This window comes from Xiphophorus hellerii, chromosome 21, assembly GCF_003331165.1.
Source record: "Xiphophorus hellerii strain 12219 chromosome 21, Xiphophorus_hellerii-4.1, whole genome shotgun sequence".
Lineage (NCBI taxonomy): Eukaryota > Metazoa > Chordata > Actinopteri > Cyprinodontiformes > Poeciliidae > Xiphophorus > Xiphophorus hellerii.
In genome coordinates, this window is record NC_045692.1 from 20,073,292 (window position 1) to 20,095,712 (window position 22,421).

Sequence of the window (22,421 nt, forward strand, 5' to 3'; positions counted from 1 at the left end):
GTACCTACCAAGATGGCTCCCAGCTACAACGTTCCTGGAAGTGTGACATCACGTGAGAATTATACTTTATTGATTCCCAAGGGGAAATTGCTTATTAGAGGACATTAGAAGGTCCTGAATGTCAGTGAGGTTTTATCTTTAATTCAGTTCACCCTAAGGGGCAGAGGAACAAGATGATTAAAAACCAGTAGGAAATGATGCTGCTTTCTGTTTCTTGCTGTCTGTGCTGTCTGGGCAACAAAGACCCACATTGTACCACTGACTGAAACCCCATGTATCCTTATCATAAAACATCAGCACTTGTTGGTAGTTGTTAACTTATCCCAGCACTAATGCCCCCTGCATTGCCTTGGGAACTCAGCGGCCATTGTCTGTCGCCTTGAACCAGGGTTTGGTGAAAGCGAGAGCAGACAAAAAGCCCGGCAGGTTTCTCATGCTGCAGCTTTGTGGAGCTTCGCCAGGGGAACAGAGGCAGGGGCCGGGGCCGGAAAAGTGTACTACAGGTAAACTGTGACCAACACAAAAGGAACAAAACCGGGATTGTCCAGTTGAATGGCCACACATCCCAGCTTTTGATATATGAAGCCGGTGGTTACAGATGAAGAGCTGGGATTTAATTTCACCTCAACAGAACAACACATAAAGCATATTTAATCTGTAGACCTAATCAGTTTATCTGCTGGTTTGATTGGATTAGAAAATTCAAGAAATACACAGTTTTACTGGGAGTATGACATCTCAAGTCTGGTAAGTATTAAAAACATCTCAGTCTGAGTTTTTGGTTAAAAAAATGAAATCTAAAGGACCGATTTTAAAAGGATTGATCAATTGTTTTGTGTATTAAAAATCACAACACTGGAAAAGGTGTGGACAAAACTATTTCAAAAAGCAAGGAAACTATTACAAAATTACGCAATCACAATTTTTGAGTATTCTACCCTCCTCTGTGTAATACTAAGATAAATATCAGTTATATTTACTGTAGTACTTGCTACCGAACTGGCAACATTAGCCTAGGCAACATTAGCAACATTAGCTTAGCTAATGTTGCCTTTATCTGCTAGCTTAGACTGACATGTAGCCTAAGTGTATGTTAGGCAAATTTACTCTGCCAGTCACCAGAACCTTGTTTTTCATTTGAAAGGACCTACATATTGTAATATAATATATAACATAATGTGATCGCAGCATTGTTAAATTATCAGATTAACCACATTCATTTTAACCAGGTCAAATTAATGCCGGACCCTTGTTATTTCTTTTATTTTCTTAGAAATCATTTCATAAATACTTGTGAAAACCAATAAATCTTGTTACCAAATGTTTATCAAACTTTTATCAATTAGATTATCATATATCATATTATATCCTATTAGAGTATTGATCTTTACAATCAGGGCTGTCAAATGTTTGCAGTGCTGCTAATGAGAAAAACCATATTTTTACTTCAATGGTGTACCATGGTTTACAAATAGAAAGAACATCCTCTGCAGCGTCAGTTGGGTTTGAGGCTGCGTTTCGTCCAGTCATCCAACTCAGTGCCAGATCCACTTACACAACCAGGAGTCCACAGTGATCCTCATCCTCTTAAACCCTCAAACTAAACCACAGGTTAAGAAAAATCCTCAGAGTTGCTGTACATGAGCGTCTGATGAGGATGGGACAGAGAGGCCTTCTTCCACAAAAAAATGAAACAAAAGAAAAAACAAAGACAGCATGCAGAGGAATTTCCACCTGTCCTAATCCAAGCCCATCCTGGCTTTGAACTTGTGTTCATCTTCCATGTAATGTCCTAATCCAGCCAAACATTTTTCTACCATGGAAGAGCTGGTAATCTCCTGGCTGCCTGAGTTGGGCAAAAATTACTTAGATTTACTCATCTGAGTAACTTGTTGGAAAAAATGTACTTTTTCAGAGTATTTTTTTTAATGAAGTATCACTACTCTTAAGTAACTTCTCTGAATAAGCGTGTTTTAACCAAACATTCACCAGACACACACTTGCAGTTTTTGTTTATACTAAAACAAATTGATTTGGAATTTTAACTTAAATATTAGTTTGTTATGATCATTTAATACCAAGAAGTAGTTTTGGTTGAGGAATTAAATGTTTTTCTGTTTATTTTTGCATTTTGTGGTATACAAAAAATCAATATATATTTGTCAAAATTCTCAGCATTTGGTCTTGGCCTCGGAAAAACCGGTCCATTCCTAGTACTTTCAGTAAAAATATGTTGAAGTACTTGAGTACAATTTTTACCCACCTCTGCCTGCTTCTCACTGTATATTTGGAGCAAAAGCTACAGAAAAGTTGGGAATCTTCCTCCCAAATTGGGAATAGGAGGAGGCGGCTGCATGGCTGTAAACCAGTAAAAGCTTTTATAGTTTCTGGAATAATTTTTATGCACACATGTAATCCACGGGGATGCTGGGAAACAATAAGCACAAGTTCTGCTTCTGCAGAGCTTAACGAGCAGGTTGCATTAAATGAATCTGCACCTCATGTTTACCATCACTTAAGGCAGAGACCCACATCCATCAGATGAACTTCTCCATTGTCTGGATGAGAGCGTACAAGCTATGTAGACAATAGGTCCTCTCTGAAACTGGGAAAGCTTCGTCCTATTGTCCTACCTTCTATTGTGCTGCAGGAGAAGCCAGCAAACTGAACTCTGCAGGGCTTTGTCTTTGCACGGATCATCCTGGGATTTCTTCATGCCCTGGTGGAGTCCTTATGTGCTATGGTACAGTTTGTAATGGAGAGGTAGATATGCTTCACTGGCTGAATGTTGGGAAGTTGGAAAGCTCAGCATCTGTGTGGGAGCCTGACGGTTGTTTTTTATGATGATGTAGTGATTTATGTGCTTTAAAGGTGGAAAACGGCAACGGCTAATGTTAATTGGAGCAAGTGTGTCACACAGATCTTGGCAGATGTATGCTTCAGAAGCAGAGTTGGACAGTAACTATTTACATGTACTCAATTACATTTACTTGAGTAACTTTTAGGAGTATTTTTTAATACAGTGTACTGTTTACTGTCATTATGAAATATTTCTACTGTAACATCAGTACAATTTCTGGATACTCTATTTATTCAATTGTCTTTTGCTTTATTTTGTTAACCTTTGTTACTTATATCAATTATTGTCATTTTTGTCCTTAAAATACCATAGTATCTTCATCTAAGCTACTCTAATAAAGGTTGCAATTATCCATAAAGGTGAAATTTCAGTTCAGTCATGATTATTTTTCAGCATATAACAAGTTTTCTTCCAGAACTGCTGTGTATTTAGCACAATCCATCTGTCTCAGGTCAGAAAACTTTGCTGTCCCTTCTGAAGAACAGCATGCCCATAATAATACAACCTTTGTACTTTTTACATTCTAAATTTTTTGTTGGTTTTGTTGGTGTATCAAATAAAATGGTATATTTGGAACAAAACATTTTGCTGCATTCCAAATGAATGGTGGATTCAGAAGTATGAAAATGTTCAAAAGCTACATTTACTTTCCCAAAACCCTGCATAGCCATTGTAATTTCATAAATTCAGTAGGGACTTTTCTGTTTTTAATGCAGAAATGCATGAACACAGAAACGATAATGCATATTTAAAAAGTACTTTTTAAATTTCGGCTTAAATCAATAGTATATTTGTGTGAGGGGATATTTTTCAATGCATAAATAATTAAATGTGTGCTTAAAACCCCATGTTTTGGCCCCAGCACCAACGTAAACAATGTAAAGCAGAGCTTTTCAGCTGGTGACCAGAATAAACCAGCTTCCACCCTTTCCTGAATCCGTTATGTAAGGACTTCTCCCATTGGTCCGCTTCTCAATTCCAAATTTAAACCCGCCCTCTGATTGGACAGTGTGCTGCCAGGAGGCAAGTAGAAGGGGGCGGAGCTGCAGCCGGGTCGGGAGATTCGTCAGTTGGTAGTTCAGATTGTCGCGCCGCCAAACGGGAGGACGGAGGAGTACTTTTTGTCTCAATTTTTCTTCGGGAGGGGGTGATTTTTTTTTGCCTCGAATTGGATCTCGCAAATGGACGGACATGAATGAGGACCACAGGTTAAATTTTCTCGCCGTCCCTTTCGCGGAGAAATGCTCAGTGAGGGGCGTTTACCGTGTTTTTTCCAGCCTGTTTTTCCTAACAGGTAGCGAGCGGCAGCAGCGGTCAGTGTGCCGCTGAAAAGAGACCGAATATCCCGCTTTGTAATCTCCTGACAGCCCTTTTAACCCATCCGTGGATTGACGGAGGGATCTGGGAACAGCTTTACTCTCATCACAACCATGGATATCGTGTTTTTTTCACTCTGTTTTTCATGATTTGTAACAGGTAGGTTTTGTTCCCACTTATAACAACAACCTGTCTGTCCTTGTATTTTATGTAGCTGTTCATAGATGATCCATTGAGATGTAGATTGATTGAAGCATCGGTTAAAATAAAGATAATATTAATAATAAGGATCCTAACAGCTGCTTAGTTGCTATTTCAGGAAGCTAGGTTTTGTATCCCGTGGTTGTGGTTTGAATTATAATGGCTGTTGTCGTGCTGTCCTTGTTTGTCCACTTTCCTCTCACGACTTTCCCTTTACATCGACATTTACGTGCCTGTTCCGCATGTTTTCAAAAACATTTCTACTGACAGGCATTTTTATTTTGAAATTATTCACAAATTAAATAAATCAAAACATCCTGTGCACCTGCCATCGCGCCTCTCTATCATCACTTTAACAGGAAAATAAAACAGAAATTGTTTTTAAAAGTAGTTAAATCAATAAAAGAAAACCCCACAAATTCACTTATCTGTGCAGACTATTCAATTGTATTAAATGCTAATAAAAACATAATATTTTTTGGATGCAACCAGGGCTGGCCCAAGACTTTTTGGGGCCCTAAGCAGATTTTCATTGGGGCCCAACATGTGAACACCAGATAATTTATAATTTCTAACTAACATGCCTATTGTCATTAGCATAATTTGTAATTAGCTTACAACATACCAGTGTTATTATGTTAATTTTTAACCTTACAGAAGTAGAAAACTAAAAGATTTTGAAATGCAGTGTGGTGTTTAAGTGTGCCACATTATTTCATTTATTTGAAAGTAACATCTACAGATAAATACTAAATTTCTAGTAAACCAGTTAATAAGTTTGATATCTTATATTTCCCCAGCAGTGGGAGCAAGAAATCAACCTACTATTTGTGTAACAACTATAAAAATAATAATATATACAGTACAGACCAAAAGTTTGGACACACCTTTCTAATTCAATGGGTTTTCTTTATTTTCATGACTATTTATAAGGCAAGAGATCCCACTTATTAACCTGACAGGGCTCACCTATGAAGTGAAAACCATTTCAGGTGACTACCTCTTGAAGCTCATCAAGAAAATGCAGAGTGTGTGCAAAGCAGTAATCACAGAAAAAGGTTGCTACTTTGAAGAAACTAGAATATAAGGGGTATTTTCAGTTGTTTTACACTTTTTTGTTTAGTGCATATTTCCACATGTGTTATTCATAGTTTTGATGCCTTCAGTGTGAATCTACAATGTCAATAGTCATGAAAATAAAGGAAACTCATTGAATTAGAAGGTGTGTCCAAACTTTTGGTCTGTACTGTATATATATTTTTGTATTTAATAACATTTTATTCAGTGCTATTTTAAATGTATATATTTTTTGATCATGCTAGCTTAGTGTACTTGGGGGCCCCCCTGGTGATCTGGGGTCAGCCTCTGATTGTGTCCCAAATACAAAAGTTTGGGCCAATATTGTGTTCAATATTGTGATACAGATCTTTTATTGAAGATACAGATCTTTTTGCTTTTGCCTGAAAAGTCGCTAAATATAACAACAAAGTTGGCATCTTTTGGGTTAGAAGTGCACATGCAGACTTGACCTGGTGAATGGTTTCATCAGTCAACCCTCTCTTATGACAAAACAAAACAACAGCAGTTTATTTTTAGACCCTTGTAGAGGTTTATACGATTGGTTTCTCAGGTACGAATCGGCTGATCAAAATATATGAAATATCTCTTAAAGCTGCAGCATTCAACTTCATAAAAAAGATTTATTTTTATTTACAGTAACAGTATAATATGAGATGGGTAATCTGTGAAGAGATTGAGCTCCTCTGCTGTCTCCCAGTACTATCTAGAAACAACCAGTCAGAACCAGGAGCCGGGTATTGGCACTGTCAGTCACGCTTGTGTACACACTGTTCCCCCATTTCAGCTTCTGCCTGCTCAGTCTAGCTAGCATGGCCAACGATAAGTTATTTTTCCACCATTAGCACATTGAGCTGCGCGTACACACAGTTGATTGACAGCGCTCAGACCTGCGTCCTGGCTCTGGTTGGTTGTTTTTGACCAGGCTCTACGCATTTCTTCAGATGGCAATAGTAGTTCAGATAGGAGTTGGAGGACATCAATCTTTTCACAGATTTTGTGTCTCATACTAAACTGTCACAACATGGTGACATTTTTAACATGGTGACATGTAATAAACAATAAAAAAAATAGTTACAAACTGCAGCTTTTAAATGCACTAAGCTAGAAGCTAACATCTATTGTCTTCTTTATATCTGAAGGTTCAGCCAATCAGCTCTAAGTAATGATTGGCCTCTTTAAAAATGCTAGATAATGGTATATAAACATTGCGATTAGGTGTTTCAGCTACATTTTCTTTTGAATATTTTAGAAATGCTTTATGAAACAATCAGCAATTAGCACAAACTGACGTCCAGTTTGAGGTAAACTTTGACTAATTCTTGCCTGTTGCTCATCTGCAGATTTGTGGCCACCGATCGACATGAAGAAAGTGGACGGTGTGGATTAGGATCTTTTTATTTTCCCCCCCTTCTTTTTCTATTTTCTGTTGTTTTCTTGGGGCTTCGTCCTCCTCACGTCAATGTGGGCTCTGAAGGACCTCTCCCCACTCTGTGGTTTGGAATAAATGATGGCAGCGCGTTGGAGTGATTCCCCAAAGGACACTGAAGAGCGGAAACACTCAGCAGTAGCTCCCGCCTGTCAGGTAGGTAGCTGGGGTTTAAATGCTCTCGTGTGACGCTGCTGGACTACTCCGCTGTTTGTTGTTGTTGTTTTTTGAATGCATCACACTGTAAATAATCTTTGACACGAGGTGGACTATTTCAGACACAATGTAACAGAAAAACACTTGCTTGAGGAGTCGGTTGTTCTGATTTGTAACCTGAACTGTGTTAGGAAATCGACTCAATAAGGAGGGCTGCTTTTCGCAGGTATTTTCTTGCAGAAAACCCGTGACATGCCTGAGAAGTGTCGGAGTGAGCGCCGGGAGAGTGAGCTAAGCGTTGCAGCACATCTGCCAGTGTTTGGGGGTGATTGGGTTCATTTTGTCCCTCTCGTTCCTCTGACAACTGGTTAAGTGCACAATGAGAGTTTTATACTTGCAGGGCTGCTGATGTTACTGGGCTCTTTGTTGGTCTGCGTGCCAAACTCTGAAAAAGTGGCACATTGTCAAACTCATCCGTTTTTTTTTTTTTCTTCCTCCAGCGGTTACACCATTATAATCATCACTACGAGCCAGCTCTGCAGCGGCGGCATGTTTTGGATTAATCCATCATCAGAAAATGGCAACAGTGTGTGCCTGTAATCCTCTTACTGTGTCAGAACTAGCTGAGGATGGATGACATAAATCTATCAGCATCCTGATAGAGAAAGAGTTACAAACTGCAAATAAATGAAACAAAATCCAGTAACTCAGTGATTTTTGTGAGGTTGGTTGTGATGTGTCATTGTCTGATGGAAGTGACCAGAACGTTGTTGAAAGTGTATTAGTGGCGCCGTTTTGGAGAAATCTCATTAACCAAGGCGTGGTTTTGTAGCTATTAGCTTGCATGAAATCTTTCCCCTTGCATCCATTTCTGCAATCTAATAAATACTTCCCACAGCAACACTCTGCTCTGCCTCTCTGCGGAAAACTAAAACCACCATATCCTCTCAAACTCCCAGCTGTTAGGCAGAAACATCCGAAGCACATCAGTCAGCTTCAAAACTCGATTTCCCTTGTCCACAAAGGACTCTCTACCAGCTGATCAAAGATTATTTTTGACAGACTATATTGAAAAAATTAAACATAATTTCTTACTTTTGTCTATAAAGTATTCCTATGATTTTGAAGCATTTACACAATGAATTTAAAACTAAAATTCAGAGTAGGATCTTACCGGTTTTATTTAAAGCAGGTAATTGTGTTGCTTCGAAAATATGGGATCATGTAAGAATCTTTTCTATACCCTATTATACTTAATCTTAAAGTATAAACACCTAATAACTAAAGGACTACCTCTCAAATAGAGCTGGGCTATATGGACAAAAAATTATCAAAATATTCTGTTCTGTATTTTAATGATGCAGTTTGAAGTGAACAGTTAGTTTTCTCAGAGAGTCGCTCTTTCAACACAGACTAAAAGAGCAAATATAAAGCTAAATGTTAGTTCTCCATGTTTGATTCTTGTTCTGTGTTGCTAAGTACTCCATAATTCATAAACTAACAGGAGTTTCTCTAAAAGTAAACGTAACGTATAAAGCTAAATGTTGGTTTTCCATGTTTGATTCTTGTTCCTGGTTGCTAAGTTTATGAGGAATGAACTACATTTTCTCAAGGTTCTCAAATTAGACAAATCAATCAGAACCATAGCTTCACTTCAAGCTTTAAGCATGCCGATGTGAGTCGTGCAGCAGAATTTTTCATCCTGTTTAAAAAAAATCTAATTATGTATGCTACAGTGTTAAAAGTATAGTAAATCAATGCCAAAGGGTTCTTTTTTCCTGTTGGTATCAGGCCTGTGTTTTATGGTTTCTGGAACATACAGAAGATAAAAACCAACTTAGTGAATATTTTATGGCTGATTGCCCAGAATGAGGAAGATAAACCCGAGATTTACAGCTTTAACCACCGTCCCTCCAGGCTATGATGAGAGCTGAGGGCCCTCATCTGCATCGTCCTGACTTGATAATCAGGGGGTCTATCCTCCACAACGGCCCCTGTAGCAGACTCAGACACATCCCGCCTGTCAGAGCCGAAGCATGGCTGCAGCATGGCAGCAGCATGGGGGTAATTTAGGCCCAGCTGCTCTGATCATTAAGAGAAAAACACCCTGTGTGTCGCTCACAATCCTGTCCTGCTGTCATGGTTAAACCAACCGGGTCGGTCCAACCAGCTGAGGCTCTCAGCTGGTTCTGTCTCAGGGGTAAAGAACCCGACTGATAAATATTTTATAAGAAGAGCAGCTCATTTGTTATGATCTCATTTACATTTTCACTCTATCTGCATTTTTACCATTTTATACTGGAACAAATGAGGTGTTTGATTCAGCTCATTTACATCCACCCATCCATCCATCCACCCATCCATTTATCAAACTATCTGTCCGTCCGTCCATCCATCCATCCATCCATCCACCCATCCATTTATCAAACTATCTGTCCGTCCGTCCATCCATCCATCCATTTATCAAACTATCTGTCCGTCCGTCCATCCATCCATCCATCCATCCATCCATCCATCCATCCATCCATCCATCCATCCATCCATCCATTTATCAAACTATCTGTCCATCCATCCATCCATTTATCAAACTATCCGTCCGTCCATCCACCCATCCATTTATCAAACTATCTGTCCGTCCGTCCATCCATCCATCCATCCATCCATCCATCCATCCATCCATCCATCCATCCATCCATCCATTTATCAAACTATCTGTCCATCCATCCATCCATTTATCAAACTATCCGTCCGTCCATCCATCCATCCATTTATCAAACTATCTGTCCATCCATCCATCCATCCATCCATCCATCCATCCATCCATCCATCCATCATCCATCCATCCATCCATCCATCCATCCATCATCCATCCATCCATCCATCCATCCATTTATCAAACTATCCGTCCATCCATCCATCCATCCATCCATCCATCCATCCATCCATCCATCCATCCATCCATCCATCCATCCATCCATCCATCCATCCATCCATCCATTCATTCATTGATAGCTGCAGTAGAATGGTGTCTGGTAAATCCATGTGTAATAAATCACTGAATCGTTTCGACTGCATCCCTCAGTCATTCCTGTCGGTGGGGATGAGGCCAATGGCGGCCCTCAGCCATGTTCTCGGCCGTGTCGTCCCCCTGCTCTTCTTTCCTCTTCCTCCTGATCCACATGCTTGTCTTTCACCCGTCCTCTATTCCCGTGTGTCTTCGGTGCTCCTATATTTAGCCCTTAGAAAGATGAATGTTAAGGGAAAAATGGAGTCGGCACTCTGGCATTGCTCTCTCTTTTCCCCCTGAATGGTGCAACACGAAGCGGAAATGTGAACGTTGGTCATCACTTTAGGAGACAGAGACTGGGACTATGGTTAGCTTGTCCCGTGTTTTCTTTTTTCCATTAGAGCTTTTTCCACTTCTACGTGTCAAACTGAGACTTTTTTGGTGTGTGTGTTTTTATTTTTAATACTTTCACTGTTCCTTTCAGTGACTGCAGGAGTTTTTCTGGGCAGAGGAGGATTATAAGCTCATTTATTATCGTTCAGAGCCGTGGCAGCTCATCAGTCAGAGCAGAGAGAGAAGGATTTTCATTTGCATGAATCTGAGAAACAAATTTGCATTTGGTCAGGACGTCGGGGCTCTCTTATGTTAACCAAACCAGACGCTGAACAGGACGTGACTTGGGTGTAGTCTTAGCACTCAAACACAGAGTGGCTGTTGTGTCAGATTAAAATGGAGCGCCTTGTAAGAGTCACTAGATTTAGACCAGAGCTACCATCGCTGTAAAGGTCGAACTGAATCATCTGGGTCCATGTTTCATACAGGATTCAATGGTTACTTGTATAGCACATTTCAGCAACAAGGCAGTTCAAAATGCTTTCCTTCCATCCATCCATCCATTCATTCATTCATTCATTCATTCATTTCCCTACACCCTGGTGTTGGGAGGAGCGCTGGTGCCTATCTTCAGCTGTCAACAGGCGAAAGGCGGGGTAAACCCTGGACAGGTCGCCAGTCCATCACAGGCTTTACATCATAAAAACTCAAAATAAAATATACAGTCACCAACTGAGAAACCATCAGTGATGATTACCAATACTCATCAAATATGTCGGTCAATGTTCCATTTATCAATAATCAAAAGCAACTCTAAACTGGTGGGTTTTTAGTTTAGGTTTGAAGGAACTCAGTGTTTCAATTGTTTTATAGTTTTCTGGAAGTTTGTTCCAGATTTGTGGTGCATAGAAGCCAAATGCTGCTTCTCCATGTTTAGAGAACAGATCTTTTTGTGGTGCTAAACCATTCAGTGATAAACAATTTTTGAGCTACAGGGAGCCAGTTTAGGGACTTTAGAACTGGGGTGATGTGCTCTACCTTCCTGGTTTTAGTCAGAACACCAGCAACAGTGTTCTGAATCAGCTGCAGATTTTTTTAGGCAGACCTGTAAAGACACTGGTGCAATAATCAATGCAACTAAATATAAATGCATGGATGATTTTCTCTAGGTCTTGCTGAGACATTAGTCCTTTAACCTTGGAAATGTTCTTCAGGTGATAGAAGGCCAACTTTGTGACCGTCTTTATGTGACTCTAAATATTCAGGTCAGATTTCAGGCCTGATCTATAGTTTCCAGCTGTAATAACTGAAGCTGTATGTTGACTGGATTGTTCCTTTTTAAGTACAAATATAATAACTTCAGTTTTGTTTCTGTTCGGTGCTTGTTTGGGTTCAGAATCACCTGGTGACATCTTGATGTAGAGCAGTGTATCATCTGCGTAGTTATGGTAGCTCATCTTATTATTTCCTGGAAAGGAAACTGTTCTTTCCATTTTACAGTTATGCAGTACTTTTGTCTGTTCTGAGTTGTTAAATCAGAATAAAATTCATTGAAGTCTCCGTCGCTGAGTTCTCCAGGCAGAAGCATAGAAGAGTGATTGTCAGACTTGTGATTGTCGGTTGTTGCAGAGAGTGCAACAACCGAAAAAATGCCCCCTTTTCTGTCGACTCGTGTCCCTTTGTTGCCATTTGACTCGATGTCACAGCTTCTGCTGCCTGGGTGCCTCCGTCCTTCTGTCTGTGTTCAAGAGAAAGATCCAGGCAGGAATTCAGATCTAAATCTGATGATCTGTCAAAACATGCCAATCATCTGGGTCCATCTATGACTTTAAGGTTTAAGCTCATCATTGAGTTTGTTTGCATTGCACATTTCTCTTGGGCAGTATTCACAGTCCCCCTCCCTTCTAACTCACTCCACTCCCTGCAGGCTTCATAAGCCACAGATTATGCAATTCTCTGTGTAGTAGCAGGCAGATAGTAAGAGGATAGACACCTGAAAGGTCATTTAGCACAAATTATCCCCTTTACAACAAGTGCAGCCTCATGTGAAATATCAGTGGGGTTTTCAGGCAGAGTTACGTAACACGGTGTTATCAGGAACGTATCTTGGCCCTCAGTGGTGGGAGTCTGGGTTTCTCGCTTGGCAGGAAATCGCATTTCCTGAAAGTATCTTCTGTGGAAAGGAGCAATTGTGGTCAGACTGAGGAGGATTTTCATTGATGAATGGAGGAGAAGTCACAGAACAGATCCAGCTGCCATAGATCTGATCATTCCCCATCTTCAAACAAGCAGGTTTAGTCAGTTTGGTGTTTTATTGACTGTGGCTCAATATGCCACTTTGTAGCTAAATTACATACCCAGGGATTCATTGGTTTGGAAATGCTGTTCCATTTGGCTTTGTTTGCAGATCGAGGCCGAAAAGATTCATCAGATTAATCGTGATGAAACATGACAAATTATAATAAATTGATTATTAAAATAATCTACTAATTTACTAATTGATGAATATTTTGTTGTAAAGGTCTGATATGTACCAATTTTAGTCAGTTTCTCTTTTAAAAACTGTAATTACTGGGTGTTGTGGTGACGCAGGGGCGGGGCGCGACCCATATATTGAGGCCGTGGTCCTCGTGGCGGTGGTCGCGGGTTCGATTCCTGGCCTGGCGACATTTGCAGCATGTCTTCCCCCTCTCTCATTGCCCTCTTTCCTGTCTGACTACTTTCAAGTGGAGGCCACTAGAGCCAACAAAACCTTAAAAAAAGAGAAAAAAATCCTGTTATTACTAACTAGGGTTGAAACGATTAATCGGATTAATTGTGACAAATCGATTATTGGAATAATCATCAACTAATTTTGTAATTGATTAATTGAAAAGAAAGTTAGCAGGTTAGTGTCTCCAATCCAACAAAAAATGTTTCTGACACACCTACATTTGGTAGATATCATTAAATAGAGTCATATATCCAGATTTCCTCACAGCGCTCAGAGTAAATACTCTTATTGGCCATTTTATGCGGTATCTGGCATTTCAGCATGCAAAGGAAGACGCTGCGGTAAATATTCTAATATCTCTCAAAGCATTGATCTTTTGCTATATTTTAATTGTTGTATTAGTGAAAACAGTACTTTAATTTGTTTCTTTATGTCTAATCAATTCATTTAGTGCAATATTAAAATAAAATGAATACCTTATGAGGTCTTCATTGATCTTTGACATCCATTTAGGAAACTATTGTGACATAATGCAGCAGGAAGCATCCCTCCATTGTTTCATCACCAACTAGGAATCGTCCAGCAGAAGGTAAAACATGTCCCCTTCCCCCACAGCGAAGTAAATATAATCCAATCAATTCTGATTCATGGATCTTGTGTTGCTCTCACATAGTCAGAGCACAGAGCTCCAAAGCACAGATTACAGATTCCCTGAAGCAGAGAAACGATACAACATGATAGTAATTCAAGGTGAAAGTTTGATTCATTAAAGTTGCAAATGGTTTGTTGGTCTCAGTGTTCATTGGATTTCGTCTTTGCAGATGATCATTTAGTTTAGAATTAGCATTATTAAAGCCTAAACCCAATGGTATTTCCTGAGATGATAGACAAAGTAAGCATACAGTGTTCAATTATTACATTATTTTTAGTTTAAGCTCAAATATAGGCTTCTTTAACCCCATGGTACTGGTTTGGTTTCCAGTTTACTTGATTCACATCTTCACAAATGTTTCTGAGAAAGGTAACTCCAAATAATTAACGGAAAATTTGCTTGTTATCAGAGTTTTTCTGAAATATTTAAAATAAAATTCATCTTAGAGTATTTAGGTTCAGTGCTAGTTGAGACACTATTGCCTAGCATTTGCAAAGCAACCAATGAAGGATAATCATTTATTTTTCTTGGTGCCAATTGGCCGAACCCGAAGAGTGACAATATGGAAGACTGTGGATGTTAGCTTCTTTTATAGTACTGGAACTGTTTCAACTGTGCAAATTAAAGTTTATTTGGTATTTGAACCATTGAAATATACGGTTATAAGTGTTTTTAAAGGTTTCACATTTCAGCTAATTACGTTGAACCGATTGGGCAAGAATTACTGTATATCCTAAACTCCAATGTGTCTCTGCCCGAGTTTCTAACAATACGGCCAGATAGAGATTTAAATAGGAGCGGCAAAAGCAAATGAGGTGGATTAGCTTTCCAATGACTGATATTGTCATCCAGGACACATTTATTGGATTACTTCTGTCCACAAAAAGTGCTGCATGTTTTGGCATTCATACAGCAGTGGTCTTCAATCAGAGGCCTTTTTAGGTTTGTTGGAAGATTGACTGCTATTGGAGATCAGTTGGGTGATCTGAGTTACGACAACGTTTAATTTCCCTTAAAGTATTTTTTAATTGGATTGAGTTACTCTGGTAAAAACGTGGATTCATCTTGCTTGTTTTTGTAAGTTTTATGGGAGTCTCTGCTCTGCGCCAGCGGGGGCTGCAGCAGCAGGCTCGACTCCTGCTGTATTTTTTTGCAGACTAATGCAAAAAAAAAGAAAAAAGCATCCTGCACTGCCGATGAAAGTGCAGCAACAGCACTCAGATTCAGAGTTGGAGGTAGCGCAGTCCTCTTTGCTTGGGACAAGTTTGATTTTACAAACTCTGCCGTTTAAGTTGTGCTTGGGACCATGAGAAGAGCTTTTAGGAGTCCTGCATTGCGGCCTAATTGATGGTTTTCTGGATGGATCTGAATCTCATTGTGCCGCTGCGGAGACGAGCACAGGGCGGCACGACAAGCTGAGCGGAGAGAGGGAGCCTCATCAGCATGGAGAATTCAGAAAAAAGTGCAACTTGCTCTGTTTTCTCTCATTCTTTGTTTTCGCCATTCTGCAGTTTGGATCCTGCTGCCTAAATTTGGCCTCTCTTGCAGGTTTTTGCAGATTAATCCCCCCTTTTTTCCACAATGCTGTTTTTCTTTATCTTTTGAAATCAGAGGATTATCTCAGGCTAGAGCAGCCGGAGTCATTAACACGCGGCTAATGAAGCGTGGCTGGGCCGTCGGCCACAGTTGACAGGTTATCCGTTGGGCTCACAGATGGGAGCGGAGGTGTGTGTTCGGCTGTATTCCCTCCTGTCCCGTTCGGAGGAGCATCGCTGCCTGCAGGGAGCCTCCGGGAGCAGCAGGGTCCAACGCGGACGGCTGACGGGGCAGGTGTCCGAGCAGCTTGTGTTTTTTCAGAGCAAATGTCACATCTTAAAGTTCTGGACTGCATGATTAGAAACAACTGGACCCTGATCTGTGATCTGTACTGCGCCTGGAGCAATCAGGTCAGTTTTGTAAGGATTTTTTTGTTTTTTTTGGATGTCTGTTCTCTTTGTTTGGTTGTTTGTTGCTATTTTCAGTTGAAACGTTTTAGATTTTGCTTAAATTTGTAGATTTAGGTCGCCGTTCCTCGTCTTTTGTAAGAGCAGTCGGCTCTAAGATGAAGATCTGTACGATGCAGAAAACAACAAAATCACAGAGTTGCACAAACAGGCTTCCTCAGCAAACTGAAAAGGACAAGGAGTTAAATGTTAGTATATTTTCAGGTGTCGATTAATCTAATTAATCGCAATTTATCGGATTAATCACGGTTAATTGTGATTAATCAGATTCATTGTATTAATTGTGATTAATCACGATTATCGAAATAATCATCTAATTTAGCAGTTGATTAATCATTAACTGTAATATTCAGACTCAAAAAAGGCAATTTACTGGAAAACAAAACGTGGTTGTTTGTTCAGAGCAGTAATAAAGCCAAAAACTGAGACAAAAAAGGCATTTTGTATTTAAGATAAAACACCTTTGTCTGTAAATACGTTTTAACTGAAGCTCAAGTGGCAGTTTTAGCTTCACTTGGTTCAGATTTGCTAATGAAATGCTGTGTTGTTGTGTTTTAGGAAATAAAATGTTAATTTTCCTATTTAAAAAGGGAAATATTTGTTTATTTGCATCTCTTAATGTATTTGATGAAAAATCTGTAGAATGTCAAAATTTTTTGTCTGATTAAATCATTAATTGATCAATCCATTACTAAAATAATCAGCAGTTGCATCCCTACTATCGGTTTGCATGAAAAGAATGAAATAGGGAAAAAGATGTGCCTGTCCAAGGGTTTTTTCTCCTTTAAATTGTCTCTGTTTTGTATCTATCCAAATCTTTAAAGGGTTACACGAGGGAATCTCCAGCGGCCGTTTGGTGAGAATCGGGGATCTGGCACGCTTGCGAACTTTGGTCTTTGTTGGGTCAAAGTGAACTCTGTTGTGGTTCGAATGCATATGTGAATGCAAGCGGACCGGCGACCACTCCAAAAGCAGAAAGTGGACGACAGCTCAGGGAATTCTGGGTAAAGACAACCAAATCAAACACAAGAGTCTAGCGCTAGCTTTAGAAACGGCTCATGGTCTTTTACAAAGGAGGAATACTACAACCACTAAAATTTGATGATACTTCATTTTTGTTTACATTTTCTGATAATGGAAGTTGCGCTCACTGTCTTTTTCAGAGTTTTTTTGTGAGGTTTCCTTCAGTAGTTCTTGGTGCAGTGCCCCCAGAAGGCGAGGAGGGGAACAGGTTTTTAAAGAATTTGGTTCATTTTACTCAATACAGTGTGAAAGCAACCTACAACATACCAACCTACAAAGTTGGTTGTTACAACTTTGTTACAACCAAAATTGTAACAAATCTTGCAACTTTGGTCCCCAATTGAACCGAGTATGTAAACACTCAAATGTACCAACATGAGTTTTGTGTATTGTTACACCCAAATAGAAAAGTCCCAAGTTTTTGGTTTAATTATCTAGAACAGTGGTCCCCAACCCTGGTCCTCAGGGCCCACTGCCCTGCATGTTTTAGGTGTTTCCCTGCTGCTGTATACCTGGGTTAAATGAACAGGTGATTAACTGGCTTCTGCAGCAATTGAAAGAATGCAAAAGAGGTGATGCAATCATATGAATCAGCTATGCTGGAGTCTGGACTCATCAAAAACATGCAGGACAGTGGTCCCTCAGGACCAAGTTGGGGACCATTGATCTAGAAAAACCCAGAACTACAGATGAAGTTTTGGAAAAGGGTGGCAAAAAACTTCTTGTTCTAAGTTATTTTTCAGTTTGAACTCCTATAAAGTTCAGATTGTATCCTTTTATGAAACTGACAAAAAGTATAATGTTTTGGGTAAAAAAACGTTTAAGTTGCATGGTTGATCTCTGTCGCAGGGAATGGTCAAAAAATAGTAGATATAGAGGAACTGGGACCAGTTTGAGTCTGTCACTTTCAGAAATATGTGGATGTATGACAGGAAAATAATGAATTTGATGAGAGCAATATGAGTTCACAATGTCCTGGCCTCTTTTTTTTTTGGGAGGCTGGAGTTCTCCAGGAAAGGCATCCCTGACATTTGGGCTATTAATAGCCAGCCTTCATTCAGAAGTGTGGAACAGGAGACCATGGATTGCTCGGCATGCTGACCTCTGGGTGTCCCTGTGTGTCCACTGGGAATGCCTCATGCAGCTTCAGGGGGTTTAATTTGATTTGTTTTAGTCTGGAACAACTTCCATAAAGTTTTACCGGTGGGATTTTAACTCCACAACTGGTAAAAGTTAACTCAGAGGAAAGAGTCCAGTATTGTGATCATTTCTAAACGCGGAAACCAGAGAAGGGAATGTAAATTATTTCATTTGCAAGGAGCTAATATGTCAAGAACAGCAATAGAAGCAAGTTTCTTATGGCAACCTGCAAGACTAACCCTGTTAAACTCTGTCAACTTCCAACCAATAGGAGATTCTCACCCCATGATGACCTTTTACTAAAAATACTTTGACTTTACACCATCACTGCTGTTGTAGAGTAATTAATATTTAGGTGTATTAATGTTATCTAAAACGTTGTTCAACTTTAATGCAACCAGAATTTTTGCTGGATGACAAATTGTCCCAGAAGTTATTGCTATAAACTGTAATATGATGGAAACACCAGTACACCCTCTCAAAGATGAATTTCTAATGAACACCAGAACTTCAAGATATTTTACGTATTCAAGATAAATAAGCAAAACAACAAATAAAATGGATTATGAATTCTCGGTAAACAAAATCGACCTTCAAAAAATTGTTTAGTTGAGACCAAAGCACCAAACTGAAGACTTCTGTCATCCAGTTTTTTGTAGAAAACAGCAAAAAATCACGCAAATGGAAATGATTAAACTTGTTTTAATTTATCATGTGATTGATTTATTGCTTACAACAAAACATGGATATTGAATCTGTGTAAACAAAATTGTCCTTCAAAAAGGGGCTAGTTGAGACCAACCTTATTTTGCCTGACATGATTTTTCTGCTTGCCTCTTAATCGCTTAGAGATCAATAAAGTGATATTAGTTGGTTGATTAGCTGGGATTTGATATGTGGCTTGTGGTTTGCAAGCTGTAGTTTCAAAGCAAGGATACAAAGGAAAAAGAAATTGCTTTCTGTGATATGTTAGCAGTTCATTTAGGCTGCGAGAAAGTGAGAGAAAGCAAGACTTCAAAAGCACATATTAAAGGTTTCTTTTTGCAATGGAACATGCTGGATTTGGAGAACAAAAATCAAACTAAAAACTGGCCACAAATTTCTCATTTTTGAAGCTTGACTTTTAACTCTTGGAGATAAAATTGGCATCAATGCGGTCCAGTTCACAGAATGATGTAAGTGTATTAGCATCTAGAGACACTGATATGGGTTTCTGTCTGTCATAAAGTGCTCTTTATCGTGTTATCGTGTCTGATGGTTTGTGTCTGTGTGGACAGAAGTCAGCTTGGCATCCTTACAAGCGTTTCGTATCTCTGACATGCCTCTGGCTTTCCCCCTGGACTCTCGCACAGACAGCTCATTGTTTCATGAATTTTTTCTCCCGTCTCCACTTTTTAATTTCGCCCTGGAATGTCGATGTGAGGAGTAAAGAGGTCTTGCCGCCGTCCCTTCCCCTAATTTAATTTTAGCCGCGCTGAAAATTGTTTGCGTCGCAAGCTGAACTGATGGGGCTCTGTTTCCAGAAAGCCGCTGAAAACAGCCTCTGTGCGCCAGCAGCACGGCACAGAGGCCTCATGAAATATTTACAGGCCAACACCTGGTGTGAGACTGAGAGGGAGAAGCTGTGCATCCAACTGCTCTGCCACCAATAACTGGGCGGCTCTAATAATAAACCCGCCTGACAAGAATATCCATAAGTCAGGCGATTATCCTGAACTTGAAAGAAAAATTTAATTGGGTTTATTTTGAAATGCATCCGTCAATTTCCAGTCCCAGTATGTTGCAAAGCTCTGATATATACAGATTTTAGTTAAGGCCTGAAATGATTAATTGTAATAATTGTGATTAATCGATTATTGAGATAATTGTTAAATAATTTAGGAACCGATTAATCGTTAACTCGAGTATACAGACTCAAAAAAACCACCAATTTCTCAAAGAACGACATATGTGAGCAGTAATTAAGACAAATTTTGACAAAAATGTATTAGAGTTAAATAAACAACCTATCTCTATAAATGTCTTATTTTAACATCATCCGATTAAAAAATATATCTTATTCAGCCTCTATTGCTACCCAAATATTAATCAGTTAATCCAAAAAATAATGAAAATAAAAAATTTGTCCTACACCGTGTTGGTAATTTTTTTCTGTTTTTAAAATTTGTTTAAAAACATTTTATTTTATCTCTTTGGTTTTTAACCCAGAGCGAGTTAGCGTCTGTCTTAATGTTGCTCTCCTTTATAATTCTGATGTTTTTATTTCTATTTTCTTGTAGTTGTTGAATGTTTGAAGTATTTTTTAGCTGCAGATGCATCCTTTGCTAAAACAGATCAAGCGCGGTGATTTACTTCTTCTTTTCCTTTTCCTTATATCCCAGGCAAAATAAAACACTTTAACGTTATTATAAAATGTTTGAAGTTTTCTTTCTGTTTATGGCTTAACTGTGTTTAGCAGGTCAAATGCAGATCCCCCACCCCCCTTTGTTTAAAAACTCTTATTATTTTTTTTCTCTAAATGCTTTTCATTACATTGAGTTTAGGGCTGAAATGATTAATTGGATTAATCGCGATTAATCGATTATTGAAATAATTGTCAACTAATTTAGTAATCTATTAATTGTTAACAAGAGTATACAGACTCTAAAAAAGGCCATTTGCTGAAGAAATCACACTGTCAGAGCAGTAATTAAACCTAAACTGTAAAAGAAATATACATTTTACACTTAAGAAAAAAACTTCTGTAAATATGTTCAACCAAAAACTGGAAAAAGTGGAAGTTTTAGCTTCACCCGGTTAAAAATATCCTCTACTGCAACTGAAAGTAGTCAGCAGATGTATTTCTAATACTGTATAAAAAGACTTAAATAAAAAATCAGCAAAATGTGCCTATTTTTTTTATCTGATTAGTTGATTAATCATCAGAATAATCAATAAGTAAAGTAAATATTTAGAGTTTACCTGATTTAGATGAGAATCGGCTGCCTTAATATAATTTTATAAAAAATCTTTTTACATTGAAATAAACATTTATTCTGCAACTAGGAGGACCAGAGAGGCTTTGCATAATTTTGCATATATTTGAAATTGGTGATATTCCCTTTTAACTGGAATACTAACTAATCTGTCTAAAATACAAGGAATCTGTCAAAAGCTAAACTGAAAAATGGTCGAAGTGTTATTTAATTTAAACTCTTATTGTTATTTTCCTTGTGAAGAACATACATAAGATGGCTCTGAGGGCGAGTTAGCCGGCCCAAACCTCAAAGAGCGACACGGATTAATAATTCATAGATGAGAAAACCAATTATTGGAGGGACTGTTTGCACCGGGGCAGGGGGAACCCTGGGGACTGTGATTGGCCCACCTGCCCTCCGTCTCCTGGGGGACGGCTGAGGTGATGTCTGGGCGGAGGAAGAGCGCCTTGTGCAGGTCCGTTCCTTTGTTTGGGCCGTTCTGTTCTGAGATCTGGCATGTGGGGGTTGGACCTGCCACAGGAGAGGAAACACACCCAGCAGGGAGGGGAAAATGACGGTTCTGTCCATCTGACACACGACTGTTCTATCAAACCGACGCTTCTCTTCTCTGCGCTTTTTGGGATGTTTCTTATTTAAATAAGGGGATCGGTTAGTTCATTGCTTCTTCTAAAAGTTTTGGTTTTTATGTTCAAAAAGGCAGAGAACTGATTTCTATCTTCGTCTATCTATCCATCCATCCATCCATCCATCCATCCATCCATCCATCCATTTGTTAATCCAATAATCTGTCCGTCCATCCACCTGTCCTTCTATTCAACCAATTCATCCATCCATTTGAATCTATCCATCTGTTCGTACATTTATCTCTCCGTCCATCCATCCGTCCATCCATCCATCCATCCATCCATCCATCCATCCATCCATCCATCCATCCATCCATCCATCCATCCATCCATCCATCCATCCATCCATCCTTCCATCCATCCATCCATCCATCCATCCATCCATCCATCCATCCATCCATCTTTCAGGTTCTATATTCGTTCTAATCACAGTTTTGGGAATCACCGGTTTAATTCATTCTGTTTATGTTAAACTATTTCATGTAAATATTAAAGCATCACTGATTTCTGTTTTTCTGGAGTTTTCATATTCGGATTAAACTGATATTCAGTCGTCTATTTTTCTGTCCTCCTCTCAGAGGGACAATGAGCTGCAGATTGATTTTGTGTTTTAGTGTCGACTTGTCAGTTCACCGCTGCATTGTCTCTTCCTTTCTGTCCTCTCGCTCCATCCGTCCTTTATTCCTGCTGCCACATTTATTAGCATCTCAAAGCAGTTGGGGACGGGTGGTTACCATTCACTGTACCATACTGTACATCCTATTATGTTGCTTTTTTGTCACCAATAAACTGGGTTCCTTCTTGGTTTAAAAAAATCTATAAAATTTGAGTTTGGTACAAATAATTTACACAATCAAGTCATAAGGTATTTGTTTTTTGCTCCTGACAATCTGCACATTTTATTTGTTT

At 39.1% G+C, this 22,421-nt stretch overlaps 1 protein-coding gene across 2 annotated transcripts in view; it reads left to right on the forward strand.

Annotated features, from left to right (window-relative positions):
- Window positions 1-3,930: 3,930 nt before the first annotated feature.
- The window catches only part of arhgap21a (Rho GTPase activating protein 21a), an 87,875-nt gene continuing 69,384 nt past the window's right edge, over window positions 3,931-22,421 (forward strand). The window contains exons 1-2 of one of the 2 annotated variants that reach the window (XM_032550807.1): window positions 3,931-4,336; window positions 6,799-7,040. In XM_032550807.1, the coding sequence (XP_032406698.1) occupies window positions 6,963-7,040 (78 nt within the window). In that variant the 5' untranslated portion in view covers window positions 3,931-4,336; window positions 6,799-6,962. Of the gene's footprint in view, window positions 4,337-6,798; window positions 7,041-14,977; window positions 15,692-22,421 lie in introns of those variants that run through there. The other variant, XM_032550806.1, reaches the window with a different exon arrangement.